General features: G+C 43.8%; 1 protein-coding gene across 3 annotated transcripts; it reads left to right on the forward strand.

The window, feature by feature from the left end:
• The first annotated feature begins 3124 nt into the window (after nt 1–3124).
• LOC137282614 (flavin reductase (NADPH)-like) lies at nt 3125–12306 on the forward strand. Of its 3 annotated transcripts, none has more exons than XM_067814392.1 (4): nt 3125–3343; nt 6154–6355; nt 8085–8246; nt 11776–12306. In XM_067814392.1, the coding sequence occupies exons 1-4, from the start codon at nt 3209–3211 to the stop codon at nt 11916–11918; spliced, it is 642 nt and encodes a 213-aa protein (XP_067670493.1). In that variant the 5' UTR covers nt 3125–3208; the 3' UTR covers nt 11919–12306. The 3 variants fall into 3 exon arrangements, with proteins under 3 accessions (XP_067670493.1, XP_067670494.1, XP_067670495.1); XM_067814393.1 differs by having other exon boundaries at nt 3141–3343; nt 11800–12306; XM_067814394.1 differs by having other exon boundaries at nt 3148–3343; nt 8085–8298; nt 11782–12306.
• Nucleotides 12307–18010: the final 5704 nt, after the last annotated feature.

An 18010-nucleotide genomic window follows, 5' to 3' on the forward strand; every position in this document is an offset into this window, starting at 1 on the left:
GTAATCCGTGATGCATTTTAATATTTGGCGAGCACCAGCAGCGGCCATGCAGTGGAAACGTCAGCAATATTAACATCATCACATATTTACGCCCGATTTCTTTTGTGTTAAATGAGACGCATGAAAGAACCGATGGTTTTCATTTTCAACATCCAATAAATAAACAGTGCGCAAAACTTTTCTGGCAATGTATTTTGTGTTAGAATGAACTGATCGGTTTGTTGTTGTTGTTGTCTTGTTTTGTTTTGTTTTGGGTTATTTTTCCTGTTTTTTCGTTTGAAACGTCTTTTACATGATGATTGTATTTTCAGTGATCTTTGGCTCGGCAATAGAATTCGCCATACATACATGTAAATTATAAAAAACCTGTCATCAACAGACAGTAAAGCCAACTATAATATCACAGTATCAAGAAATAAAACTAGCATCCCACTATAAAATTGGATTTGAAAATAGAACAATATAGTATAAAAATGGGCTATAGATTGCCAACAACTGAAATAATAAAACCTCTAATGATATGACTCTTCTGTTCTAGGGGGACACTTCGGGGGATATTTTCGTAATATCCCTCAAATCTGGTACAACTTCGCTTCCTCGGTCAGTTACCTAAACAATGTCCCTCTGACCCGGGCATTATCTTCATAACGTCCCTCTGCTCCGGAACTTTGAATTATTACTTGCTATGTGCTCCTCGCAGGACAGGTAGGGCGGGCAGCGCACGGGCAGGGCACGGTTAGCGCGTGCGAAGCACGTGCAATGCACTTGCAAGGCGAGGAGTCGACTGCCAGTCTCATCCCAGTTGATTTCATCAGTGAATACCAAATATTGAAATTATATCCATAGGACATATATATCTTCGGTCGGTTTATACTTTGGATATAACATGATCCGTAGTCATTATTGAAAAGTAAGCCCTCCTGGGGAGCAGTCACGAGCCTTTCCCGCCATAAGTGATCGGGTGGTCGGGCTCGCTGACTTGGTTCACACATGTCAAAGGTTCCCAATTGGGCAGATCGATGCTCATGCCGTTGATCACTGGATTGTCTGGTCCAGACTCGATTGTTTACAGACCGCCACTATATCGCTGGAATATTGCTGAGTGCGGCATAAAACTAAACTCACTCACTAAAGTTCACTCCATTTCATTGTGTCTTAGAAATGTTTTCTTCAGATACAAGCATTTTCCGAATTTAAGCCCTGGGCTTCATTTTTGTGTTTATATTTGTTAACGAGAGGGGTCATTTTCTGTTATTATGCCCAGGGCTTAAATTCAGGAAATACCCATACTTTTTAGTCTGTAATTATCGAAATATTACACTGTTACATAAGCGTTTAGCTTGGTATCATAAAGCTTGTATTGTTGAAGCACAAAGTCGGCCTTTGAACTTGCCAACGACATTTAACTATGTCATTTACCTGCATTGAAAGCAACACGAACGAAACAGTATGTTTACTGTTTATAGCTGAATCCATTTGGATCTGAGCCAAGAAACGTGTCACACGTATTATGCTATACACCCAAGGCATTAACTGGAGTTATATTGGAGAGACTTTATTCTGCTGGTAAATCCAGGTAAAGTATGTGTAAATCACACTTTTAGCTAATGAGTACAATACGTATATAGCGGCAGTACATACACGTGTTACACGTGACTTTACTGCTGTCAGAGAGTGGCTGTTGTGTCACCAATGGCAGATCAGTTGGACAACGGAAGACAGGAGTGGGAGCTGAGGACGTCAGTAGCCGTGATGTTTGGTCGAAACTGTACAAGTAATTGTAATCATCGAACTCGGAGAGAGCTCTATCACTTGTGGGAATCTGAATGTCAGTTCTTCGTCGTCGACGTAGCCGTTTGTGAGGCAGTGCCTTGGTCGACGTATCGACTATCCATGCACGGCATGAGAAGGCCAAATATCCCAGAGTCAACATACAGTGTTGTTAAAGGAAGTCTTTCTTATCGTGTGTTCTTTTTTCGACTTAAGTGTCACTTGCTACTGTTTACCTTTCTGACACGCAGAGTCAACGAAGCAACTAGCTACATTCAGGGTGACGATGTAAGGGAGATAACTCCACCTAATATCGACACAAATTGACACTCCGTCTCAGTGTCACAGTACAGAGCAGTATTTCCGGGCCACACTGAGCATTTTCAATCATAACAAATATGTTACACTCAAATAACGCATTGAGATTGGCTCCCATGGAAAGCAAAGAAAGACTGTTCAGACGGGAGTACCGTTCATACATAAGGACTGCATAATCTTTGAAGTCATAGACAGACGTCAAACAAATTCTTTCTACGTTATTAACGATTAAGTTTTGTGAAGTCACATATATGTGATCATTATGAGTAAGCTTCCAGGTTAAAGAACGCCACACAGAGGAGTACGTAGAAGAGTACGGAGGGTTCAACACGAATGTTGTTTTATATTAAGGAAAGACGCCAGCATTGGCTTATAAATAAATCGTCTAGCTTGAAGTGGATTTTCGACCATTCCTAACAGACGGAAAATGGTTTATGTGTAGGTGTCCTGCCTGGCGCCATGGTTAAAGGTGAGTGAGTGAGTTTAGTTTTACGCCGCTTGTAGCAGTATTCCACCAACATCACGGCAGAGGACATCATGTCAGAAATGAGCTTCAGACATTGTACCTTCGGCGTGACGCGCGAACTCTTTATGGACAAGGCTAAATCAAGGATATGAAAATAGGATTAAATATATTTAAACTTCATTTCACCTGATCTGAATGAAGAAAATATCAACCGTGTCTTTGTCGATGCTCACGATGTTAAACCCTGGATAAGAATGTTTAGTCTGGATCTAGAGAACCCCTCACTGTGCAGGAGCATGGCCTCCGGGCTCTCTTCCAACGCCCCGTCAACGCCCCGTTGTGAAACTGTCTGAATGATGGTTCAAATCAGGTTCAGTCGCAACTCATTCACTCATTCACTCGGTCATTCACATACACATCGTGTTGTACAGTATCTCCCAATACGACATTTACCGTTATCTGGAGTACAAGCTACCGCCTTCTCATATTGACGTGGGACAAAGTGTTATCGCCGAGAACTTGAAGACTTTCAGTAACTTCCTGCGTATTCAAAATCAATCAAAGGGAGACAACACTTCTGAGTGGTGAATATCAATAGCTGAAGATCAAAGCAACCTGAAAGCTGAAAGGGTATGAACGCGGTGGATTAAAGTTATGAAAATTGCTGTTTTTGGTTCGACGGGTCCGAGCGGCACTCTTCTGGTGGAGGAGTGTCTCGAGAATGGGCACTCTGTCGTGGCCGTGGTCAGGAACCCAGACAAACTTACTATCAAGCATGACAACCTCACGGTACGTACACTTGAACTGGTGTTTCTCATATCTTCTCAGCAGTGGAGATACCGCATTAGAAAGTGTCCTGCGACCTGGGTTCGTCGTCAGTTGCGACGAGCAGGAGTGGGCCTTGCGGACTACGTGCCTTGGCAGATTGGTGTTGCAGTATTGATCGGTGGATTGTTTGACCCGGCCTCGGTCATGTCCAGGTCGTGTGATGTAGCTGATATTTACAAAGAGTTGCGTAAAACATACAAACCAACCAGTATGTTCTCAGTATCTAGGTACACATTATACGTAGTTTGGAGCCAGTGCGTGTTGATATTGTTAAGGTTATTTCTCCACATGACTCTGAACACATGGGGATACGGGCCCCACGAAAAAAACAAGGTATCGATCAGGCATACAGCTTGTTCAACTTGACCTGAGCTACTCTACATATGCATGAACCGGGAGGTCAAATGGCACAAATGGCAGGTCCAGTTAACTTCATAAAAGAAGGGAGCAGCAAATGTTATAAATGTTGCTTTCGTTCATACGTCGTAAAAATTAAACCATGTGTAGATATTTTTAAAGAAAGTTAGGATATTGCTGACAATTTCTCGACACTGCGATGTCAAACGGCGACCTTGTCTCGGCTGTTCGGGCAATTTGACAATCAACTGACAAAGGCGCACCCCTTCACAATAATAGATACAACCTGTTGTGACACGATCACGCAATATTTAGTGTTCACATGATCAGGTCGAGCTGAACAACCTTTAGTCACATGGCAGATCACGTGTCACTGTTGGAGATTGTGGATTGCATGATTTTAGTCACGGGTGTTCTGGCCAGACTTGACTAGAAAATAGAGCTGACTGTAGCGTTTCAGAATATTGATTCTCTCACTCATAACTGTCACATACCGCATGGTTGTGAAACCGCATTGACTCTGAGGGTAATGATACCTGCTCGCATGAACGGGTACAGTACACGAGCAACTGTTAATATTATGACAACCTCAGTGTATGCCTATGCAACAATGTATTAACCACGAGAATATGCGCTAAGTGGTGGGTCTGATATGTGCCAAATATGTACACATACAATGCTTCACCGAGAGTCAAATCATGACACATTATTTTTCATCTAGCACGTTGTCACATGTTCTTGGCGACAAACTATGAATATCAGGACTAGAGTGAGTGAGTTTGGTTCTTTGCCGCTTTTAGCAATATCTCAGCGATATTACGGCGGGGGACATCAGAAAATGGGCCTCACACATTGTACACATGTAGGGAATCGAACCCGTGTCTTCGGTGTGACGAGCGAACGCTTTATCCACTAGGCCACCCCACCGCCCCTCAGGACTAGAATAGGCCTTCAGTAACCCATGCTAACCGTAAGAGGCAACGAATGGGATTGGGGTGGTCAGGCTCGTTGAGTTGGTTGACACGTCATCGTATCCCAGTTTTGGCAATCAGTGTCCATGCTGTTAATCAAATGGATTGTCTGCTTCAGATTTGATTATTTACAGACCTCCGCCATATAGCCTGACTATTGCTTATTGCGGCGTTAAAAAAATGACAAACTTGGCATTAAAGAGTATACTTTTGCCGCCTAGCACCGTTTTTATTTGACATATGTTCACACCGCCGGTATGTTGCTGAGTGCGGCGTTTAACAATAAACCAGCCAAACATAACCTTCAAGGTCCTCTGCTCACACATAGAAACTCAGAGTTACTTCCTTTCACAGCTGAAACGTCATTCGTCACCACTCGCCCCTTTCCCCTCAATGAGAATAGGACAAACCAATCAGAAAGCGCGTAATGACTGTCGTGCTTTGATAAATATAATCGCGAGCTATATCTCTTATGGCATTATATCATTGTTAAAAAGGCATGAAAAATATATATCTCATATGGAAAGTACTAAGAACGTGGCTAACATATTTGTGCTGTCAAATGTGAAGTTTTTGATAAGAATCATGCGATTGACGATGAGATATTCAAATACACGAACATGCGTTTGTTGACAATGGTCCATCTTGGTGTATTTCTGACGCTCTTGCGGGTTCGTGGAGCTTGTACGTGCGCATCCACCTGTTTCATGAAATGTAATATTATTATTACAAATCGCTACGAATTTCAAAACAATAATATTTTATCTGTATGTAACTAGTCATCTTTAATCTTTAACATTGGGCATATATATTTTACATCTTTGGGAATGTTTCAGTCTGGCGATTTTGGTCATTCATATATATTTTTCAGCGAATACATTAAAAATTCCACTTGAGGTATGACAGCAAGGTTACAGAAATGCTCATTTTGAAAACTATTTTAAGGTCACTTTTGAGTTTCTGTTTCTGGATTTATAGTGTTTCTGGGTTTTGTATATATCCATTTGCATATTCAATAAAAGAAATCCCATTGGTGACTATTAAATTTTTTTTAGAAACGAAATTGGAAATATAAGGTCAACATCCGGTAATAATTAAGAATATGTCTTTAACAAATATGTTTTCTCCCCCTTTTCGTGGTATCAAGGATGTTTAATTCTAAAGTTAGAATAAGTAAGCAAAAACAAAGCAGTACAACGTATGGGTGCTTCGGTGATATTAAGTATCACTGGAATCAAACAGGATTCCAGTTGACGTACCTGTTTGTTATAGTTCTTACGTCATTCTGAAATCCCTCGAGAGGGGCACGAATGTTATTCGGCTTGTCCCGGAACAACAATGCGTAAACCTACCACTATATTTCCCTTTACAACATCAACATACCCCGCTGATTTAATATGAACGCTATATCAGATCCCCTAACTGACGGAGCGTGTATTTTAGGTTGTGAAGTCGGACATACAGAACCAGGATGAGCTGGTAGCCCCGCTTACGGGATGTGACGCCGTCATGTCATGTTTGGGGTCAAGGGTATCGATGTGGTCCACCGTCACGCTCTACACGGACACCATCAAGGTCATCGAGGGGGCCATGAAGGCGGCTGGCGTCAGCAGATTCGTTGGGATGGCTTCCTGGGGGACAAAATGTATGTATGGGGAGCCAAGACAATTATATATATTAATCACAGCAAGTTGTCTGGAATACCAGAATCATAGGCGCTCGACTCTGGTATATTTGGCAGTATGACCTTGCGTATCACTAACCTGCTGATTTTATTTCCATTTAAAGCTTTCAATAATTGTCAAACGAAGTCAGGACATATGCCTGGAAGTAAACAAATCTCAGGCTACAGATCAGCACCGAATAGCAGAGCGAGTATCTGATTGGGTTGCGTTTTCTATTATTCTCTCCTCTTTTACCGTGCCTCTATAATATCCAATCAGAGACTCGCTCTACAATTTGATGCGGGTCTGTAGTTTGAGATTTGTTTTCTTCCGGGCATATGTCCTGACTTCGTTCGAGAATGGACGGTAAAATTACTGAAAGCTTTAAATGGAAATAAAATCAGCAGGTTAGTGATACGCAAGGTATTTTACAGAGGTCAACCGTCAAGTCGACCGTCTATGACCGGAATGTCCCGCGAACAAGTTTGTTTGGTACTTTTTGTAGTTGTGTGCAATCGAGTGAGCGAGTATGATTTTACGCCTCTTTCAGCAATATTGAAGCAATATTCGGTGGGGAACACCCTTCAGGGGCTATTCACAATGGCCATGTGGTAATGCAAACCTGGTTTTCGGATGAACGCTTTAACCACTAGGTTACCCAACCGCCTTGGTTTATGGTTCAGTTAGTGCTTGCAAATTCAGATATATCTGGTGATGTGACCAGATATACTCCCATGTGATACATTCAGGTAACATGTTCATTTCAGTCTTTTACTATGACCCGATGACAGTCTTTAGGTGATATTTTATATATAATACAGTCAAATAGAGTTATTTTGAATTCACATTTATTTCGAGGTGAGAACTTGCTTCGGCATATTCCTTGTTTAGAGACCCGTGAAGATCAGGGTGGGTCTTCAGCAAACCATGCTTGTCACAAAAGGCGGCTATGCTTGTCGTAAGAGGCGACTAAGGGGTTAACACCGATATCAGGCATTTGCATGATAAACGCTTGATGACGGTGTTGTATGATAAACGCTTGATGACGGTGTTGTATGATAAACGCTTGATGACGGTGTTGTATGATAAATGCTTGATATCGGTGTTAGAATCTACACCGAAACGTCGCATCCACTGCTAGAAAGAAATTGTCTATCCATATGAGTCTTCATCCTCAAGACGTCATGATGTCGGGAAAGGTCTATGAAATTGTTTTAATGCAGTCTTGAAGAAAACCTTTTATAAGACGTGGAAAACCAAAGCAAAGCCTAATGAATAAAGCTATGTATAGCGTACTGCCCTGAACGGACAGAGGGCGCCTGTCAGCCAGGTTTGAATTAAGGACACTCGGCAAGTCACGTGACCCCGTTGTTTCAAATAACCCGCGTTCTCCAGAGCGTGTGACCTGTTTTGGGGAATGCAGGTTATGTGTTGAAAGTACATCATACCACGATAGAGACGATAGGGTTCTATCAACATGGTTCTAGAGTTAAATGTACAAGTCAAGAAAATTGAATGCACAAGTCATGAAAATGTAGTTGAATAAATTTCCTGCAGAGCGTGTCCTGTACAAGTATAACACCATGAAAGTAACGGACAGTTGTCATGTTTAGATGCTAGAATTTCCGTTCATGAAGTACAACGTTATCTACGTACCGTGTATCAACCCGTGTAATCTAACATGGCGACAACGATGCTCCTTTGTTGCAGATGATGCGAATCAACCGTTTGTGATCAAGTATATCGTCCGCCCCATATTTCTGAAGAGGGTTCTCCTTAACATGGGGCAGATGGAGGACTATCTGGCGGAGTCCGGGGACATCGACTACACCGTGGTCAGACCTGCCCAACTCACCATGGACAAGTCATCAGGTAGGCAAATTGTGCTTATTGCCGAACTGTGGTGAGTCCCAAGCACTGACACGTGAACGAGTGTTTCTTCTCTGTCTCACAGTCCCTGAACTGTATTATTTTATCTTCTCTCTAACCCTTTCGGCAATGCTAAAGATCTAAAATTTATAAAAGTCCACCTTTCCTCAAAATTCGAGAATCTCCCTTCTCACTTGGGCTACTTTCAGTTTAAAAGGACTTTTATTTCCATCGATATTATAAATCATATACGCAGTGATTTACGTTTTAGTCCAGAGCGCTGTTTTCACTGTCAATCTGACATACAGTAGATAAATGATCGTATTATCCATTACGCTATCCCTTTTAATTCTCAAACTTAGATTCGTTACAACTCGCATGAAATGCGAAAAGTAACTATTTCAAAAGCTAAGGGTGAGTGAGTGAGTTTAGGTTTACGCCGCTTTCAGCAATACTTTTCGGCAATATCACTGCGGGGGACACCAGAAAATGGGCTTCATACATTGTACCCATGCATGTGGGGAATCGAACCCGGGTCTTCGGCGTGACGAGCGAACGCTTTAACCACTAGACTACCCCACGGCTCCTCAAATGCTACGGTTTTCTCAAATGAACACAAAAGGTTCCTAAAAACTGCAATGTTTCACTTCTTAGAAAAATAGCATTGAGCGATATTTGAAATTTAACGATGGAAAGAGAGCATATTTATAAAGTAAACTTCCTGATGGGAATAGCCGTTGATAAAAGGATCAACGATCACCGAACCACATTATTTTCCCGTCTTCCAAGCCCCCTCCGCAGTGCTAAAGCCTTAAATTCAGCAAGTCTAGATTTCCTCAGGTTCTAAAGGTCTGATCTTCCTGGGGCTCCTTATTAATTTATATGTGTTAGTATGTTACTATCAAAATTACATATATTCAGAGGCAAAGCATAAGTCTAACAAAAACACAATCTCAATGAAATCAGCATCGTGTGTCTCTTAAAAACACCTGTGTCAATCAGAGTGGTGTTTATTAGAATAAATGTGTCAGTTGGAATGTGGTTTCTACACATTTGAATGAATCTTTCACTTCAGTGGGATAATTATAAGCACTTGGAACTTGGAACAGGTAACATACACATACTCCTTGCGAAGTGATGATATATAGTCTTTCAAACATTCCGGGATTTTCTTGCGCTCTGTTTCCAATTTCGAATTTGTCAATATATTACGAGAGATAGTGCTCATGTGTATGTTTAAACTTGATCTCGTCGCCCAACGCCATGTAGCTGAAACATACCTGATACGACGTTGAATTTTAACTCATCCACGGGTTAACCTGTCTGCACCAAAACTGTCACAAACTATTCACTTCACCATCGGGCCCTAGTGGTTGAAGCGTTCACTCGTCACGCGAAAGGCCCGGGTTCGATTCCTCATATGGGTACAATGTGTGAAGCCCATTTCTGGTGTCCGCCCGCCGTGATATCAGTATTGATGGAATATTGCTGAAAGCGGAATATGAAACAAGCGTACTCACTCAGTATATTATGACGGCGTAATTAGGAATCTAGTTTACCTCTTTGAAACTGGTGAAATTCGTTTAGCTCGAAATGTCTGGGAAGAACCTCTTATGAATTCGTGTTCTTATCGACCTGTGGAGGTCCGGGGTAGAACAGGCCTTCAGCAACCCATGCTTGCCATGAGACCCGGGAAGGTCTCAGGGTAGAACAGGCCTTCAGCAACCCATGCTTGCCATGAGACCCGTGGAGGTCTCGGGGTAAAACAGGCCTTCAGCAACCCATGCTTGCCATGAGACCCGTGAAGGTCTCGGGGTAGAACAGGCCTTCAGTGACCCATGCTTGCCATAAAAGGCGTAAGATGCGACTAACGGGATCGGGTGGTCTGGCCCGCTGACTTGGCTGACACAGTTGCGTAGATCGATGTCATGCTGTTGATCACTGGATTGTCTGGTCCAGATTCGATTATTTACAGATATCACAGAATATTGCTTAGTGTAAAACTAAACTCACTCACTCAGTATGGTGACCTTTTGTTCTCGGGACTGTATGTTTCGCGACAAAGATTTGATTTTAATAAGAATGAATAAAAGACAGCACGGGCTTGTTTCACTAAACGAGACCATAGTTTAATAGCTTTCTCAGGCAAAGTACTACGTTCTACTCGACTTTTGAAGGGAATAATATTTGTCAAGTCTTCCATCAGTCAAAGCAGATTTACTTAAGTAAATGTCCTTGAATAGGATGAAATGTCTGATTATTGCTGCCAGAATGTGTGTTATTTATATTTCAAATGTGGATTAGGTGAATCTGAAACAGACAGGTGATATTTAGGAGCAGCGTCCTTGGTGTTCTATTGTCCATCGCCTCACTTGGGGTTTTGGAGTTTCTTTGTTTTGTATGGGTTTTGTGTTTTCATATTTGCTTGAGTTTTTGGTCCTGTTTTTAGCTTGTATGCTTTTTGGTTGGGGGGGGGGGGTAGTTGTTTTTTGTTGTTGTTTTTTGTTTTTTTGTTTTTTTTATTCATATTGTTTTTGTTGGGTTTTTGTTTGTTTGTTTGTTTAACACATGTGTGTCTGTGTCTGTACTGTGTGATTTCTTTCACTCATTGTCGCCAACAGAGTTTCTTGGTTAAACGCCGTTTTCAGCTTTCGTCCATGTGTGCGACAACTGTGTGGTTAAATCGAGTCTGTACACGTGAGCCCGTGGTTGTCATCACGAGCGTCGCCCGATCTACGTTGTTTAGATGCGTTGACATGTATCAAACAAGCCTGAACACTCAACCTAGTTAGTACCTCTTTACGAAAAACATGCATTACCATTTTAGATGAGTATAACGTATGAATATGTCTAAAACCATATAACCACCTGCAATATGTCGTGACCGTATGTACCCTTCGGTGGTATCTCAGTACCCTACTGTTGCAGCTGGCATTGAATCAACTTCTGTATCTCCAGGGCTAGCATTTCGTTAAACACGTACGAAGAACTGGATCCATTCACGTAATTCTAACATAGTTACCTGCCCTTGATGTTTATTAACAGTTCACCGGCCAATCAAACGTCGACATAAGGGAAAGGGTAAGGGAGGTAACCGGTTTGAAACCATAACCAGCGCTAATAATATTGGACCTGAAGACATTATTTCAATTAAAATGACTTTTCGGACTTTTCTTTAGCTCGCAATGCCAGTTTCCGATAATTTCTCGCCAACTGGATCATAATCAGTGGGACTAACCTGCATATTGCTAATTCAACACTGACGGGGGCTGTAACTCATTCTGACTGGTACGTTCCGCCCCGTAGTATGGTCAATGAGGTGAGCAATTTCTGATCGCAAGGATCAAGGCAATAGATCCAAGGGTAAGAGAAGCTTTGCCGAAATGCGAGCCCATGAGAAACGGATCACAGCTTGGTCAATAACATTTAACTGGTGTCCTGAACATCCTTTGTATTTACTTCCACATATTTGAAGGTACGAGATTAGAGTCACAAATGCATTCCTGTGTTTTTTCAATGGTGATCTCTGCAGGTAAAGAGGTACAAGCTGTTGAAGGTCAATTCGTCCCTGGTGTAACGTATACAATTCCCCGCCGAGATGTCGTCAAGTTCATGCTGGCGTGTGTCGTCAACGGCGAGTGGAAAAGGAAGTTCGTGTCCATCGGAATCAAGTGAAATCACAGCTTGCAAAATGAAACGACTAGTGCAAAACAGCATCTGCATAGTCTTTGAAAAAATTCTTATGGATTCTCGTCAACTAATCTCTGTGCATCCTTGGATGATATAAGTATGTAGCTGACTATCATGTGGCCAGCACATAGTTCATCGGCTGACGCTGGATATCGAACTAAACAACCAGCGAGACAAACTCAGTCAAAGAAATATGCTCGCATCGCATCATCACAAACATCATCAGATGTGGATTTGGACCCACTAGTTTCTCCAGTTGATGTGACGTTCGAATTACGTTACATAATCTGTTGGCAAACAGTGACGTCTATAGTACTTTCTTGAAATCAAATTGTACTCCAAATTTCTGTTTTGCATTAAACCTTCTACAAACTGGATGTGTTTTGTGCTGTATGTGACGATATACGGGAATATGTTGTCTTACGTCTAATGTAGATACAAAGATTCTAAGCGTGTCAGTGTTATGTGTCAGGCTGGGGGTGTCCAGACAGATATGGCGATTGGAGAACAGATCTAGACATACACGTTCTTACATGGTTTTCGTCAGAGAGAGGCGCGCGCGCACACACACACACAGAGAGAGAGAGAGAGAGAGAGAGAGAGAGGGAGGGAGGGAGAGATGCCAAGCAACAACCACCCCTCGCCTCCGAAATATTCCTTTCAGTGCTTTTCCACCTTTTGACTTCATTATTTATGTGGTACTCCTGCCTTTCCCCTGCTCCCACTCACTACATTGTGACAGGCTTCGGTGTCCAGACAGATGGGAGGACAGACAAACAGTCTGAAAGACAGTCATAAACGTTCAATCATGAGCACGATAAACTTAATTTCACCTCCTCACCTGACCCGACCTGAACAGAGGCTAGGCACATTAAACAGTTTTTGTCTGTGTTTATAAAACCATCCGGCTAACCAACAAGCGATGAGGCGCATCCCAAAACGACTATTTTCCAATACTGTTTATCCACAACCCAGTTCAAAGCTTAAACGTCTGAGAGAGAGGTGAAAATGGCGGTGGATGTAACTGCAGTTAAACTGATGTCGAAATATTACTCACTCAGCAATGTTCCACGTATATGGCGACGCTTTGTAAAATTAATCGAGCCTGGAGCAGACAATCCGGTGATCAACAGCATGAGCATCGATCGATCATCGATGAGCACAATGACATGTGGCAACCAAGTCAGCCAGCCTGACCACCCGGTTCTGTTAGTCGCCTCTTACATCAAGCATAGTCGCATTTTTGGCAAGCATTGGTTACTGAAGACCTGTTCCATCTCGGATCTTCACGGGTACAGGAGTACTGCATGTTGTAGCGGCAGTAGGATGATCTATTCTACCCCAGATCGTAACGGGTACAGTGGTAGTACATATTGTAGCGGTAGTAGAGTGACCGCTTCTACCCAGATCTCCACGGGTAGTAGCGGTAGTAGGGTGACACATTCCACCCAGATCTTCACGGGTACAGGGGTTGCACATGTAGCGGTAGTAGAGTGACCCATTCCACCCAGATCTTCACAGGTGCTGGGGCATTAATGCTGTAACGGTAGTAGGGTGACACATTCCACCCAGATCCTCACGGGTACAGGGGTAGTACATGTTGTAGCGGTAGTAGGGTGACCCCTTCTACCCAGATCTTCACGGGTGCTGGGGTCGCACATGTAGCGGTAGTAGAGTGACCGCTTCTACCCAGATCTCCACGGGTAGTAGCGGTAGTAGAGTGACCCCTTCTACCCAGATCTTCACGAGTGCTGGGGTCGCACATGTAGCGGTAGTAGAGTGACCGCTTCTACCCAGATCTCCACGGGTAGTAGCGGTAGTAGGGTGAGTGGTATATCTGGTGGAAGGAAGCAGCAGTAAGTGAACATAGATGTACGCTACGTTCCGCAATATTCAAACAACGCTCACTGGCAGCAGAAATCAAGTGAACAAAAATGAACATTGGCGACGTCTAATCAACAAATGAGCAGTGGTATGCTCTGAGCTGTACGTCGCTTTGAACAACATGGGCTGTACGTCGCTTTGAACAACAACATGGGCTGTACGTCGCTTTGAACAACAACATGGGCTGTACGTCGCTTTGAACAACAACATGGGTTGTACGTCGCTTTGTACAACAGCATGGGTTGTACGTCGCTTTGTACAACAGCATGGGTTGTACGTCGCTTTGTACAACAGCATGGGTTGTACGTCGCTTTGAACAACAGCATGGGTTGTACGTCGCTTTGAACAACAACATGGGCTGTACGTCGCTTTGAACAACAACATGGGTTGTACGTCGCTTTGTACAACAGCATGGGTTGTACGTCGCTTTGAACAACAACATGGGTTGTACGTCGCTTTGAACAACAACATGGGCTGTACGTCGCTTTGAACAACATGGGCTGTACGTCGCTTTGAACAACAACATGGGCTGTACGTCGCTTTGAACAACAACATGGGCTGTACGTCGCTTTGAACAACAGCATGGGTTGTACGTCGCTTTGAACAACAACATGGGCTGTACGTCGCTTTGAACAACATGGGCTGTACGTCGCTTTGAACAACAACATGGGTTGTACGTCGCTTTGAACAACAACATGGGCTGTACGTCGCTTTGTACAACAGCATGGGCTGTACGTCGCTTTGAACAACAACATGGGTTGTACGTCGCTTTGAACAACAACATGGGCTGTACGTCGCTTTGAACAACAACATGGGCTCTCCGTCGCTTTGTACAACAACATGGGCTGTACGTCGCTTTGTACAACAACATGGGCTGTACGTCGCTTTGAACAACAACATGGGCTGTACGTCGCTTTGAACAACATGGGCTGTACGTCGCTTTGAACAACATGGGCTGTACGTCGCTTTGTACAACAGCATGGGTTGTACGTCGCTTTGAACAACAACATGGGCTGTACGTCGCTTTGAACAACAACATGGGCTGTACGTCGCTTTGAACAACAGCATGGGTTGTACGTCGCTTTGAACAACAACATGGGCTGTACGTCGCTTTGAACAACATGGGCTGTACGTCGCTTTGAACAACAACATGGGTTGTACGTCGCTTTGAACAACAACATGGGCTGTACGTCACTTTGTACAACAGCATGGGTTGTACGTCGCTTTGTACAACAGCATGGGTTGTACGTCGCTTTGAACAACAACATGGGCTGTACGTCGCTTTGAACAACATGGGCTGTACGTCGCTTTGAACAACAACATGGGTTGTACGTCGCTTTGAACAACAACATGGGTTGTACGTCGCTTTGAACAACAACATGGGTTGTACGTCGCTTTGTACAACAGCATGGGTTGTACGTCGCTTTGAACAACAACATGGGTTGTACGTCGCTTTGAACAACAACATGGGCTGTACGTCGCTTTGAACAACATGGGCTCTACGTCGCTTTGAACAACAACATGGGCTGTACGTCGCTTTGAACAACAACATGGGCTGTACATCGCTTTGAACAACAGCATGGGTTGTACGTCGCTTTGAACAACAACATGGGCTGTACGTCGCTTTGAACAACATGGGCTGTACGTCGCTTTGAACAACAACATGGGTTGTACGTCGCTTTGAACAACAACATGGGCTGTACGTCGCTTTGTACAACAGCATGGGTTGTACGTCGCTTTGAACAACAACATGGGTTGTACGTCGCTTTGAACAACAACATGGGCTGTACGTCGCTTTGAACAACAACATGGGCTGTACGTCGCTTTGTACAACAACATGGGCTGTACATCGCTTTGTACAACAGCATGGGCTGTACGTCGCTTTGAACAACAACATGGGTTGTACGTCGCTTTGAACAACATGGGCTGTACGTCGCTTTGAACAACATGGGCTGTACGTCGCTTTGTACAACAGCATGGGCTGTACGTCGCTTTGAACAACAACATGGGCTGTACGTCGCTTTGAACAACAACATGGGCTGTACGTCGCTTTGAACAACAGCATGGGTTGTACGTCGCTTTGAACAACAACATGGGCTGTACGTCGCTTTGAACAACATGGGCTGTACGTCGCTTTGAACAACAACATGGGTTGTACGTCGCTTTGAACAACAACATGGGCTGTACGTCACTTTGTACAACAGCATGGGTTGTACGTCGCTTTGTACAACAGCATGGGTTGTACGTCGCTTTGAACAACAACATGGGCTGTACGTCGCTTTGAACAACATGGGCTGTACGTCGCTTTGAACAACAACATGGGTTGTACGTCGCTTTGAACAACAACATGGGCTGTACGTCGCTTTGAACAACATGGGCTGTACGTCGCTTTGAACAATAACATGGGCTGTACGTCGCTTTGAACAACAACATGGGCTGTACGTCGCTTTGAACAACAGCATGGGTTGTACGTCGCTTTGAACAACAACATGGGCTGTACGTCGCTTTGAACAACATGGGCTGTACGTCGCTTTGAACAACAACATGGGTTGTACGTCACTTTGAACAACAACATGGGCTGTACGTCGCTTTGTACAACAGCATGGGTTGTACGTCGCTTTGAACAACAACATGGGTTGTACGTCGCTTTGAACAACAACATGGGCTGTACGTCGCTTTGAACAACAACATGGGCTCTACGTCGCTTTGTACAACAACATGGGCTGTACGTCGCTTTGTACAACAGCATGGGCTGTACGTCGCTTTGAACAACAACATGGGCTGTACGTCGCTTTGAACAACATGGGCTGTACGTCGCTTTGAACAACATGGGCTGTACGTCGCTTTGTACAACAGCATGGGTTGTACGTCGCTTTGAACAACAACATGGGCTGTACGTCGCTTTGAACAACAACATGGGCTGTACGTCGCTTTGAACAACAGCATGGGTTGTACGTCGCTTTGAACAACAACATGGGCTGTACGTCGCTTTGAACAACATGGGCTGTACGTCGCTTTGAACAACAACATGGGTTGTACGTCGCTTTGAACAACAACATGGGTTGTACGTCGCTTTGTACAACAGCATGGGTTGTACGTCGCTTTGAACAACAACATGGGCTGTACGTCGCTTTGAACAACATGGGCTGTACGTCGCTTTGAACAACAACATGGGCTGTACGTCGCTTTGAACAACAACATGGGCTGTACGTCGCTTTGAACAACAACATGGGTTGTACGTCGCTTTGAACAACATGGGTTGTACGTCGCTTTGAACAACAACATGGGTTGTACGTCGCTTTGAACAACAACATGGGCTGTACGTCGCTTTGTACAACAGCATGGGTTGTACGTCGCTTTGAACAACAACATGGGTTGTACGTCGCTTTGAACAACAACATGGGCTGTACGTCGCTTTGAACAACATGGGCTGTACGTCGCTTTGAACAACAACATGGGCTGTACGTCGCTTTGAACAACAACATGGGTTGTACGTCGCTTTGTACAACAGCATGGGTTGTACGTCGCTTTGAACAACAACATGGGTTGTACGTCGCTTTGAACAACATGGGCTGTACGTCGCTTTGAACAACATGGGCTGTACGTCGCTTTGTACAACAGCATGGGTTGTACGTCGCTTTGAACAACAACATGGGCTGTACGTCGCTTTGAACAACAACATGGGTTGTACGTCGCTTTGAACAACAACATGGGTTGTACGTCGCTTTGAACAACATGGGCTGTACGTCGCTTTGTACAACAGCATGGGTTGTACGTCGCTTTGAACAACAACATGGGCTGTACGTCAATTTGAACAACATGGACTGTACGTCGGTTTGAACAACAACATAAATGTACAATACAAACAAAAACTATGGGAACACCCGAAAATTTGATAGCCATATATTAACTGAAACGTGTCTTCCACGTGCACTGGAGATCAGGTGGTCAGGCTCGCTGACTTGGTTGACACATGTCATCGGTTTCCAGTTCCGCGGATCGATGTCCATGCTGTTGATCACTGGATTGTCTGATCCAGACTTGATTATTTACTGACCGCCGCCATATAGCTGGAATATTGATGAGTGCACTATATGGGCGTTTGAATCAACATGGTGCTGGTGTGTCTCAGCATCCCTGTTTCTCGTTGTTACTGACATACTGACAGTGTTTCATTTCACTCAAACTGAACA

The sequence above is a fragment of the Haliotis asinina genome, chromosome 4 (genome assembly GCF_037392515.1).
Source record: "Haliotis asinina isolate JCU_RB_2024 chromosome 4, JCU_Hal_asi_v2, whole genome shotgun sequence".
NCBI classification, from domain to species: Eukaryota; Metazoa; Mollusca; class Gastropoda; order Lepetellida; family Haliotidae; genus Haliotis; species Haliotis asinina.